Raw genomic sequence first — 12,500 nt, 5'->3', positions numbered from 1 at the left:
TTACTTTCCACGGGGAAGTGGTGTTTTATTATGATGATAAATTATTACTGAGCGAGAGAGAGAGAGAGAGAGAGAGAGCGGGGTGCTGGGGGGGAGGGGGGTGGCTCTAAGGGAAGAGAAACGGACGCAGGAAGTGGTTGTGATTGTGGAATCGGGGAAGTGTTGGGGAATTGAAACGGCTCAGTGAAGGTAGAGCCGATGTGAGGTTATCCAATGATGTACTGGGGAGGTGAAGGATAACTGGAAACTATCGAGTCGTTTGTGTGTTATTTTATTTATTCATTGTTAAAAGTTATAAGATATCAATGCTTTAAAAATTATATATATATATATATATATATATATATATATATATATATATATATATATATATGTGTGTGTGTGTGTGTATGCCTATATATATATATATATATATATATATATATATATATATATATATATATATATATATATGTGTGTGTGTGTGTGTCTGTGTATGTCTGTGTGTGTGCGTGTGTGAGAATATCTATGTTTTGTATAATTAGAAGTCTTTGAGGGAAGCAGCTTAAAAATACATATAAAAAAAATCCAGCAGTAGAGTCTGAGAACATTAAAAGGTTGAGCAATAAAAACCTTGAAATTTTATGGCTGACTCACAAAGGAGATTAGAATACTGGTCAAGCTTAAAATTCTCCCTAATTATTGTTTTAATGGAATTACGTTATAAGTCCTGCTTTAAACGTCACAATCTCTATCTTGCTATTATTTCATCACAATGACTTTGATTCACAATTTTCCACTGAAAATGTTCTGAATTATTTCTGAATGTTACGCTTAATATTTTAAGCCTCTTATGATTATGTTGGTAACAGCACGTATTTTAAATCCTTCTTTTTTTTGACAGTACTCATTTTTCCTCATTTATCCACCTATTTTCTTAATTTGTCTCTTTTACCAAACCTTTACCAGTTGGTAAGAAAATATCGACATATGAGGAAATTATTTCAATGACTATTCACACAGATTAAATAATATGAACTTACTGGAGGTGTAGTGTTATCCAAAGATAATTTTCCTCGAGAACTGAAACCTACCAAACAATATATCTGATTAATACAAGATAAAGATCTTTCCTGACATTAATTCATTGAAGAATAAATATCATGGCTTCCACAGCCTACGATTACGTCATGTTGACCACACATAAACCGTGAATGACTCATTAAGAACATTTTGCGTGACAGCATCAGGGCAATTATGAGCTCGTCAGTGATGTGTTTTACTAGCGTTGCAAGGACATTAAGTTTACTTAGTTTCTTGGGGTTTTAAAAGACTTTAGTCATTTTGTTTTTATTTTTTAAAGAATTTAGTCATTTTGTTTTTAGTTTTTATTTAAAGGCTTTAGTCATTTTGTTTTTATTTTTTATAAGAATTTTGTCCTTTTTTTATCTTTTTAAATAATTTAGTAATTTTTTATATTTTTTCTTTAAAGATGTTAGTCATTTTGTTTTGATTTTTTGTAAAGAATTTAGTCATTTTGTTTTTAATTTTTCTTTAAAGGCTTTAGTCATTTTATTTTTTTTTAAGAATTTAATCATTTTGTTTTGATTTTTTATGAGAGTTTAGTAATTTTTTTTCTTTTTAAAGAATTTAGTAATTTTTTTCTTTTTAAAGAATTTAGTAATTTTTTATACTTTTATTAATAAGAATGTAGTCATTTGTTTATTTTTAAAGAATTTAGTAATTTTGTTTTGATTTTTTTTTTTAGAATTTAGTAATTTTATTTTAAGTTTATTTAAAGGGTTTAGTTATTTTGTTTTGATTTTTTAAAGACTTTTAGTCATTTTGTTTTGATTTTTTCAAAAGAATTTCGTAATTTTGTTTTGATTTTTTTAAAAATTATTTAGTCATTTTGCTTTGACTTTGATATTTTCTTTCTTCCTTATGCATTTTGAAGTACGTCTGATTTATGTATGCCCTTCATATACTAATGGCAGAGAGAAGAAAATTTAAATTTGATTATTATTATTATTAGTATTATTATTAATGGATAACCACACAACTTCTCACGTAAAGTAATTAAAAGAATACAAACGGCGAATTGCTGCATTTATAAAAGAGTTGTAAAGTCAAAACCGACTTTATAAGTTGACAAACAAGGGCCAAAATATTGGCCCAAGGCGACAGCTCATTTAAAAAGGAAAGATTATATACTTTTCTTATCTCTGTATGTGGCCCTGATCGTACAAGATATTATTATTATTATATCAATAATAAAAATAGTTATTATTAAAAGCCTAACTTTTTACTTTGTAAGATAATACAATTTATTGATATAATTGTGAATTTTTAATTTACGATGATTCAATCACGACATTGTTAATTATTATTATTATTATTATTATTATTATTATTATTATTATTATTATTATTATTATCCCTGTATCTTTCCAGAGGCCATAAGTCGATTTTTAAAAACCTTAAAGAAAAACCCATTTCCTCTCAATCCTCTATCCTATCCTGTGAACCAATCCTATCCTATCCTAACCTATCGTATCCTATCCTATCCTATCCTGTTCCAGCCTGTCCAAACTCCTAGGGGAATTCGTACTCACAGACTGTGAGTGAGCTTTCGGTACGACGTTAGGGTTGATGGAATGGACATTGGGGGGTTAGCTGGCTGGTACAGAGCCAATGGCAGGGAGCTTAAACCCCCCGTGGCGAACAATTACACTTAACCCCAGTAGGTTGGCCACCCCGCAGGCCGACACAACACCCAAACCCCAAACACATGATTTAGATACAGTCGCCGGGGCACTGTATAGGTTTATGCAAACACACAACCCCCCTCACGGCCGAGTTTATTTAAATGCTGATATCGGGGCATTCGAGACGCGAATAAATAAATTAAGCTGTCGTGGGAGGAAGAATTCGAGAGATTTCTTCTGATTTCTGATGTTTATTGTTTATTATTTCATTAGTTTTATTTTTTCTCTTGGGAGGAATGATTGGACTATTATTAACTATTCGTAGTGTGCCTGTAAGTCGTTTTTTTTAAAGAATGGGTTGTATTGGCTGCTGAGTAACTAAATCTACTCTTGAAATATTGTCATCGCTGGCATGAGAGAGAGAGAGAGAGAGAGAGAGAGAGAGAGAGAGAGTTCAAGGCCACACTCTCTAGGGTACATAGAATGAACCATAGGATACATATCAGCCATGTATCCTATTCGCCCGAACACGAGCAAGTCCAAATCTTTACTTGTAATGTTTTCCTAAATGACCATTGATTAACAGCTTAACATAATAAATAGCATGCGTAAGGAGAAAAGAAATAACATAAAAGGAATAACATTATCATTCACTTCTCTTTCTTCCAGGCACAAAGAGTTCCCCGGTGCGTCAACGAGGCCGAGGCCAAGACCTCGAACCCACCGTTCGAGACAGAGGCGCCCCGCGGTGCTGGACAAGCAGCCCTGTCACGTCCGAAACACCAGCGGCCGTCAGCAGATCCTCACACAACTCGTCAACCTGCAGAGGAGGGTGAAAGGGCTTAACTCCCCTTCAGAAGAGCAGCGGGTAAAGCAAATGGCGGGGAAAGGAACATAAAGAATTTCCTCTCTCTCTCTCTCTCTCTCTCTCTCTCTCTCTCTCTCTCTGAAACATAAAATATGAGCACATAGATACATTATACTGTACAAAATGCACACACACACACACATATATAAACAGTATACTCTCTCTCTCTCTCTCTCTCTCTCTCTCTCTCTCTCTCTCTCAAATGAGAGTTTTGTAATGAGTTATGAGTTTCTTTACTACCGAGTGCTGAAGAGGTAAGGGATTTAGTCTTACGTTTTGCCCTCATGTTAAATAATAATAATAATAATAATACACACATAATAATAATAATAATAATTATGATGATGATGAGATCAGTAAAATCAGTACCGAAATACTACCCTTTGCATGAAATGTAGAGGTTTAGAGGCCACTGTGGCTTTTATAAATACGTAAATTCATACTTTTGTAATGCTAGCATGGTGGTTTAACGATATCTTACTGTATAAATATGTATATTTTCTAGACAATTTATATTGTTGTGGAATTTCTTCATATATATAAATTATATATGTATGCATATATACGTATATATATATACACGTATATATATATATATATATATATATATATATATATATATATATATATATATATATATATATATATATATGAAGAGATTCCACAACGTATAAATTGCCTAGAAAATATATATACAATATATATTTATACAGTAAGATTTCACAGCCACCCCTAGCATTATATATTTGATGGAATTCTGTTTTAACAGAAAATATTTCACAGTTATTATGTATATGTATATATACATATATATATATATATATATATATATATATATATATATATATAAAGACAGAGAGACAGAGAGAGAGAGAGACAGAGAGAGAGAGAGAGAGAGAGAGAGAGAGAGAGAGAGAGAGAGGTATAAATGGGAGTGATAACTCCGTAGAGTTTTGCGTGACAGACCTTCGTTTATTGAGCGGTATTTGGTATTACCACCAAAATGTTTCTGTCATACTCTGCGCTCTGTGTTTGCGACGGTATTCGTATTCGGTATAATACATATCTGAGAGACAAACGGACAGTCAGAGACATGAAAGGCTGCCTTACGGAGCCATTATTTTTCTGATTATATGCCATAAATATGGACCTGCTGCAAACAGCGTTAGGAAACGCTAAGATCATTCACAGAAATGTCTGTACGTATAGATCTGCTTTTGTAGTATGTATTCATGTATGTATGTATGTATATGTATATATATATATATATATATATATATATAATATATATATATATAAATATATATATATATATATATATATATATATATATATATATATATATATATATATATATATATATATATACACGGAGATATAACGATCTTTGAATAACCAATTACGATTTCCAAGCTGCTGAATGTGACCGGTGTATTACAAATTGCCTAATTTTTATTTCATATATACATATATATTATATATATCTATATATAAATATATATATATATATATATATATATATATATATATATATATATATATATATATATATATATACCAGCGTATTTCTTGTTTCAGTCTCATTTGCCAACTCGTCAATGTGAGCGAAGCCTCGTGTTTTGTTCTTGCATCGATGTGTTATATTCAGGCAATATTCTGTCTGAGATCTCTGTATTTTGTTTCTTAGGATTTGTTTTTTATTAAGACGTCTTCTCAAAAGAAGGCGAATAGTATTACAAGCAAGTATCTCAATGTAATAAGCCTGGAGAATAGATATGGACAGTTATGCATGATGGGAAATGTGTTTTATTCCACTGAGCGGCGTGGTAGAATTTTATTTTTTTCTGAATTGATAGTGCAGAACCATAAAATAACCTGATATTTCCATCCACATCGCATCAAAAGCCAGCGTTGTAACATTACTTTCTTCTACTGGCGTGATGCTCGGGACTTTTAGTCGACGGCCAAGTTGGATCTCCGTGTGCTAGGGAACTTTGGCGTACGGGTTCCTGTGATACAGCTGCTGAAATCGAATTTCTTTTACCTGTCTTATAACGATCTATAACATTTTCCACGGCATTCATCTAGTAATCCGAGTGTTGAATAGTGAATTGGGTAGCCAGATATCCATCAAATTAAGGCGTAAAAGCACAATAACTTTGTTTGTGACTCGTACGCCTGGCAACGGCGCGTTGTATTCAAGGCAGTAGTAGTGTGTGTCGACCAACTACGTCATGAGTGTGAACCATGACGTCATCCCCCTGCTGAATACTTCTCACGCGGCCGTCCTCCTCCTCAGTACCAGTAGAGACACCGTTGCGTTCGGAGGCAAATTGTAACCCTCCTTGTGCTGAAGTGCTTGATATTTTTTTTGAGAATTTAGTGTTCACAAAAATACTGTGCTAATGGTGGTTCTAGAGTCTAAGGGGATGTTGACTGCAGGCAGTAATCAATATTTACAACCGGATTATCTGTCTCCATTACCCACCACGGTAAGAAAAGTTTATCAACTTTACTTAATTTTTTTGTGGACTTCTCGTCAACGCGACGAGTGTCATTCGAAATACTTTTGTGTTAATATATTTGATTACATTCTTTAAAGCTTGCTTTTTAAGTAGCGAATATTTTTTTAAAAGTTTTTATTGTACTTTATATATTAAAAAAAATATTTTTCACTAGCTTAACAATTTTTTTTCTTTTTTTTTTTTGCAGCTGGATGCCAAAAAGTCTCCACTTGCGCTCCTAGCGCAAACATGCTCCCAGATCGGAGCAGACTCTTCGAAGCCCCTGCCGAACGAGAAAAAGAAAGAGGAGGAGAAGAAGGAAAAGTCGACCCCTACGCCCATCGACGCCACTCGGAGGTCCCCCGCGTTCAAGCCCTACGAGAGCGCTACCAAGAAGAACATGGCAGAGGAAACGACGAGTAGTGAGGAGAAGGGCCACGACAGAAAAACGCCTTCCAGCCAGCCCTCCAGTGCCAGGTCACCCTCCAACTCTAGCAACGGAGGTGGCTCGAGTTCGGGAGCAACCAAAGAGGAAAGTGGGCGACGAAGCAGCGAGGCAGGTGCCACGTCCTCCGCCTCCACGACGCCCATCATCAGATCTGGACTAGAAGTGCTCGCTGGCCATCCCAAAGACGTGCCCCTTGGCACCTACAGAACTGGCGTACCCCCAATGCTGCCTCATGGATACCCAGGACTGGAGAGCCATCCAGCCCTTCGTGGCGCCCATCCAGGTTTCATGCAAGGTCTGGGCCTCCCTGGACTGCCCTCCTCCTTAGCCTCCGTGTACCCAAGTGCAGCTGCCGCCGCCCTCTATTCCTCCGCAGGACTCACTTCCTCCACAGGATTACCTCCGTCGCTTCTTGCATCTCCATATCTCACTTACACTCGTGTTAAAACGGCCGGAGGTGGTGAAGCGGTAGTGCCTGTGTGTCGGGATCCTTACTGCACTGGGTGCCCCTATTCCGTGCAAAACAACCATCTGCTACAGTCTGGCGGTGCGTGCCCTCCGTCGTGTACTCAGTGCGAACAGGCCAAGGCCGCCCTCAGTGCTCTCCCCGGACTGTCTTCTTTACCTCCTTCATCTCTCGTGCCTGCAAGCAGTATCCTGCCACCCACATCAGTCGCTGCTGCTGCAGCAGCTTCGTTGTATTCTCCGTCAGCTGCTTCTTCCCTCCTCACGGGTCCCCCTCGACCATACGTGTGCAACTGGATAGCAGGAGACACTTACTGTGGCAAGCGATTTTCTACCTCGGAGGAGCTTCTTCAGCACCTGAGAACCCACACAAACATGTCCACAGATTCGTCGTCTCTGAGTCTGCTGTCTAATCCTCTTCACGCCCACGCCGCCCTCCTGGGTTCAGCCCATTCCGCCCTTCATCGGCCTGGCATGCCTTACCCTCCTCCTGCCCTGTCGCCACTAACTGCTGCCCGATACCACCCCTACAGTAAACCAGCGTCAGCCCTTTCCACATCAGCCGCCCTCACACCGACGCTGCCTGGGCTTTCTCCTTACGCCTCCGCCCTTTCAGCTTATCCTCCAGGATACCCGTCGCCCTACGCTGGCCTGTACCCAAGGCCGCCTCTCTGATGTGTGCCCTAAGGGATGTTCTACGTTATTCCCGGAATAAGTTAAAAAATAAAAAAACCCAAAAAATTCTATATAAATATATATAAAGTCCGGGATTTAGGGAGTGTGTGACCCATATCAGGTGCTATAATCAAAAGAAAAAGGTAAAAAGTTGAGTAATATAATAATATTGATCATAAAAAAGACCGGCCGTTGAGGCGTCTGTGCCAAAGCATCTGCTCCGACGTCAGCAGCTTAAATAGTGTTTAGAGAGATGTGGAGGAGAGTTACGGGCACCTCCTGGAGGTGCGAATTTGCTGCTGCTGCTGCTACTACTGCTGCTTCAGGAGAAAGAGAGAGAGAGGGAAAAAGAGAGAGGCGTGGTAGAACTCTTCGGTAGTGACGCGCCCCGTTCTGGCGGGTGGTTGGGGGTAGGGAAAATAAAACACAAAAAAGGCAGACGGGGAAAGAGCGCGGTGTGGTGATGATGGCGGAGACGAAAAACACACCGTTGTTGTTGTTCTCGTTTCTCTCGGAAACTCTTTTGATGATGAAAAGTTTGTTGCTTTGAAATTTTCACCCCCTTACGAAATAAATGGACGTCACCGCCGCTGTCAGTCGCCGCCAGATTTCATCGTCATCTCTTCTACAAAAGACAAGTTATTATCGCTCAACCCTGCCAACCAACCAACCAAAAAAAAATATATATATAAAAAAACTCCCTGTACCCCTGTCGTCGCCCCCAACTTTAAAAATGAGAAAGAAAAAAAAAGTCACTTAATATAATAAAACGGAAGTTCGGATCTCGTGGCGAGTATTTTTGTGCATCAGTAATTTTAATTCTATTTGATTTTTGACTGTGATAGCCTAAGTTTGTACATACATCCTGTAAATAATTTTTTTTCTTCTCAGTGGTGAATATGTATATGAAAATTATTTGGATTTATGACTAATTATTGAAATATAAGAGTTTTTTTAAAGAGAATTTCTATGATTTTGATTTACCTTGAAGTTTTTAACGATGATAATGAGACTCTGGTGAGGAGACGTTTTCACTACCTAACCACAATATCAAGGTAATAACAATGTGTCGATCGCAGCAGACTCTGTATCCGTCGGAACACGGACGATGCAACAACAATGCCAAAGTCGATGGAAAACGGAACAAACTTCTATATATACAAAAACTCCTTAAAAAAACTGAGTATAAAAAAAACTCTCAAACACTTGAATGGAAGCTTTAACTTACAGTAAAAGAGATGCGTTACATTGTGATGACTCACTTTTTCAAAAAAAGAAAGTTTGTTTTCCCACAAAGCTGATGAGGGATATGGACCTGGGGATTTCAATGTTACATAGTTTTCTGTTTCCTCAAAAGTATTTCTTAAACCAATTGTTATCTCAATGAACCATATCTAGTCTGCCCAAACTTATAATTATGAGTTTATATGCAACATTTTAATGTATTTAAAAAGTTAAATGCTGAAAGATATCCTCCACAAATATATATCTATATCTATATAAATTGCACTCAATAAAGAAAGCATGTTAAAATCCATCATAGTTTTATTGCTATTCATTTTTGTTACAAAAATTGTCAACTTCGTATTGGATTGGTGGCGTTTTCAAGTTTATATCTGCAATCTGTAATATTATGTATTACGATTTTTTGTATTGAAATTTGCTTTCTTGACTGAATTTAATCTTCAGAAAAATAGTAAGTAAACGATTAAGGCAAATGAAAGCACAAGTATCAAAAACTGAAGACGCGGCGGTAAAACTCTACGGGAACTGCACGCCACATTTGATACGACCCACTATCTTCGGCCTATTTTGATAATCAATACTATTCTTGTACTGCTAGCAAACCTGTAATACTGACTTATATGAAGTTCATTAAATTATAATTGATACTGGAATCATTAACAATTATTACATGTGTGAATTTTATTTCTAATGTTATTAGTTACACTTATCGGAAAAGATTTTTAAATTTGTTGATATTCCTGTAGAAAACTGGCAGTACGTGGGTTATAAATTCTTAAAATTGTATCTTTACACCTTAAAAGTATTTCATGTATAATCAGCGAATGTGAAAAAATCAAAGTTTGTACTTACCACATTACGCAAATATGACTAGTTAATCGCATTAGCAGCATATGCAATGACCAGTTGAAATTATCTTTAATATGAAAAATTAATGTATAAGAAAATACCACTTATATTTTGTAAGGTTTAGCACACGGAAGATCAATCTTGCCAATGATCCAAATCAGTTTTATCAGTCTGATAGACAAACGAGAGAGCAAGAACAAATTTTCTTTTGCCTGGAGAGTGTTCTTGACACTTACTGACCAAAGCCACGTTTAAAGGACATTTTGCAAGGCCAAGTTTATTTATTGCATCAATTGTTTTGAGACAATTGAAAGAAAAGATACCATGGAATAAGAATGCGAAAAGAATGAAATTGTCAGTCGTATGCACTGGTATGTTGGTATTTTGAAGAAACCTGACAAATTTATATGTCACAGAAAGTCACGGAATATTCACTGAATTATAAATTATATCCTTACTCCAATGAGATATCTGTAGAACACGAAAGACAGCCAAAAAAAGCGAAAATAAAAACGTGCAAAGTTCGGAGAAAACAGGTATATAAGCGAGCGAACCAACCAGAAGAAGCAGGAGGCCTGACGGTGAGACGGGGAGGGAAGGGGGAGACAGGGGAAGGCTGGGGTGTCTACCCCAGCCTACGCACAGGGCTCCCCAAGTAATGGCGAGAGCCTTCTTCTCCCTCTGCCCCCCTTCCCCCACTTGATGTATTGTGTCCATTAGATACCCCAGAGTATTATTAGCTTTGAGCTATAAATCCATTGGGCTATTCGTCTTCCTTGCTCCAAAGAATGGCCTACAATGAAGCTACACTTTTGCTCTGTAATGTGGACATGTCTCTTGAGCGAGAGACAATGTGTTATAATGCCGAGATGGCAAAGGACGGTTGACAATCTTCTATTGGTAAAAGACCTCATTTATTGTGCAGACGGGACACGAGGGTCTTTGTGTCGAGTAACGCAATATGCAGGATTCGGAAAATTAAATTAAGTTTGATCAGCCAGTTTCTGCAGTGAGTAAAAAAAAACAAAAAGTGTTACTTTCAAAAGTAATACTTTCTGCATTTTACGGCATGACGTTCCTCGTAGTCTTTCTTCTCTGTAAATATTGCAGAGAGAGGCAACAAGTTAATAGTTTTTAACATAATATTATAACATTAGTGTTTACGTGCAATTAGCGCAGCAATAATGACAAGTTTAATTGGAGAACAATGGATTGTAAAGAACCTCGTTACATAAGGAAACTATTTTAGATTCATAAAAATTCCAGTCATCCTTAAGGCGACAAAAATAAAGTAAATAATTGCTTCTGTATATGAAGAAATCAGTAGAAGATAAGTCACTGGCAAATAGAAAGTGGATGAGTAGAAAAAATGGTTAAAACTGTCTTATGACATTTGCAATATGGCTTGTCAAAGTGGCAACGTGTCTATTCAGTTAGAAAACCTGCACATTCTTACGAAATACCACACATGGCTTTGGATATATCCACCAGAATATCTTAACTCTGTGTCAAACCATGGCTGCTGGGGGGTGGGGGAGAGGGGAAGGAAGAGGTCTAATTCTCCCCCTAACAACCAACCCTCACCTCCTCTGAATTCGCTGTACGACAACTTTAAAATCACCTGGAAATCGTAACTTCACTTCGAATTACGAATCCAACGACAATCCCATGCATGGTGTTTAGCCAATACGTGTTAATCAAACCCCCCAGTTGAATTAAGTTTTCAAGCGAAGGCAAATAAGTAATAAGTGAACTAGGGACTCTGGTAACAACCTGCTCTACCGAAGCAGGGAATATGTAATGGAAGGAAATTACAGGGGACGAAGCATAGAGACGTGACTCTGGCGAAATCAAGACACAGAGTCGTGACGTTGATTAATAAAAAGTTACCTTCTATTAGGTAAGAAAAGGTATATATTTCCTCGGTGGAAATATTGTTTTCTTAGGTTACGAGTCGTGGCCAGGTATATATGACATGATAGTGCTGGGATACTGCTGATCATGCAGGAGGGGATAAAATTATATGCGAGATGTATATGCTTGCGAAAGTAAGGTTTTTAACTGACAGTGAAGGAAGGAATATTGAAAGGAATTCCTAAGATGTCGTGAAAAGATAATTTTTTTTTGAAAGTCATCCCGTGGTATGAGGAAATGCTCTAGTGATTTTGCAATGAATGATTTGGGGGAACAAATCCGCAGTTAAGTATGAGTACAGAAATATTAAGACAAATATATACAGAGAGTTTTCGGGAATGTGTTCGGTAACCCCCTTTTCAATCAGACCTTGCATGATTTCCTACAGAATAACTGGCAGTTTTATGAAATGTTCATTCTCTCTCTCTCTCTCTCTCTCTCTCTCTCTCTCTCTCTCTCTCTCTCTCTTTGTTTTTTAAATAAGTGTGGTAAAAGTCAGTACGCATATCTGCATAAATATAAGATTTCATACAACAGATTTTAACTGATTGCTTTTCAACTGATTACTTATGCTAATGTCATCGCGTGTAAAAAGTGAAACTCAGAGAGAATTAACAACCAATTTCTTTAAGCAACAGTTATACAATGCCTTCTCTCTCTTTTTTACTACGGTGCTCAAGGGAGCACCAGCGCATAAGGCCTCGGTAATCGAGGGACATCTCGCTACACACGGCTGGGGTTGTTCAGTGACTGAACACCAGTTTCTTAATCCCAGGGTCTCGGGTATCACACGCCGGTTCGAAGCCTGGTTCCAAAACCAGCATCTTAACACATGCTACGCTAAT

The 12,500-nt window shown here is 37.3% G+C and overlaps 2 protein-coding genes across 2 annotated transcripts in view; both read left to right on the top strand.

Annotated features, from left to right (window-relative positions):
• Positions 1-3,555, top strand: part of LOC136849414 (uncharacterized) — a 346,346-nt gene extending 342,791 nt beyond the window's left edge. The window contains exon 6 of the mRNA XM_067122765.1: positions 3,357-3,555. The gene's annotated coding sequence lies outside the window, so the exon portion shown is untranslated. The remainder of the gene's footprint in view (positions 1-3,356) is intronic.
• Positions 3,556-5,197: 1,642 nt separating this feature from the next.
• LOC136849833 (zinc finger protein Noc-like) lies at positions 5,198-9,182 on the top strand. The gene is made up of 2 exons (XM_067123293.1): positions 5,198-6,047; positions 6,268-9,182. The coding sequence occupies exons 1-2, from the start codon at positions 5,961-5,963 to the stop codon at positions 7,645-7,647; spliced, it is 1,467 nt and encodes a 488-aa protein (XP_066979394.1). The 5' UTR covers positions 5,198-5,960; the 3' UTR covers positions 7,648-9,182.
• The last annotated feature ends 3,318 nt before the right edge of the window (positions 9,183-12,500 follow it).

Source organism: Macrobrachium rosenbergii, chromosome 21 (assembly GCF_040412425.1).
Source record: "Macrobrachium rosenbergii isolate ZJJX-2024 chromosome 21, ASM4041242v1, whole genome shotgun sequence".
Classification (NCBI taxonomy): domain Eukaryota; kingdom Metazoa; phylum Arthropoda; class Malacostraca; order Decapoda; family Palaemonidae; genus Macrobrachium; species Macrobrachium rosenbergii.
Note: the sequence above shows the minus strand (reverse complement) of the source record. Positions and strands in the feature narration are given on the sequence as shown.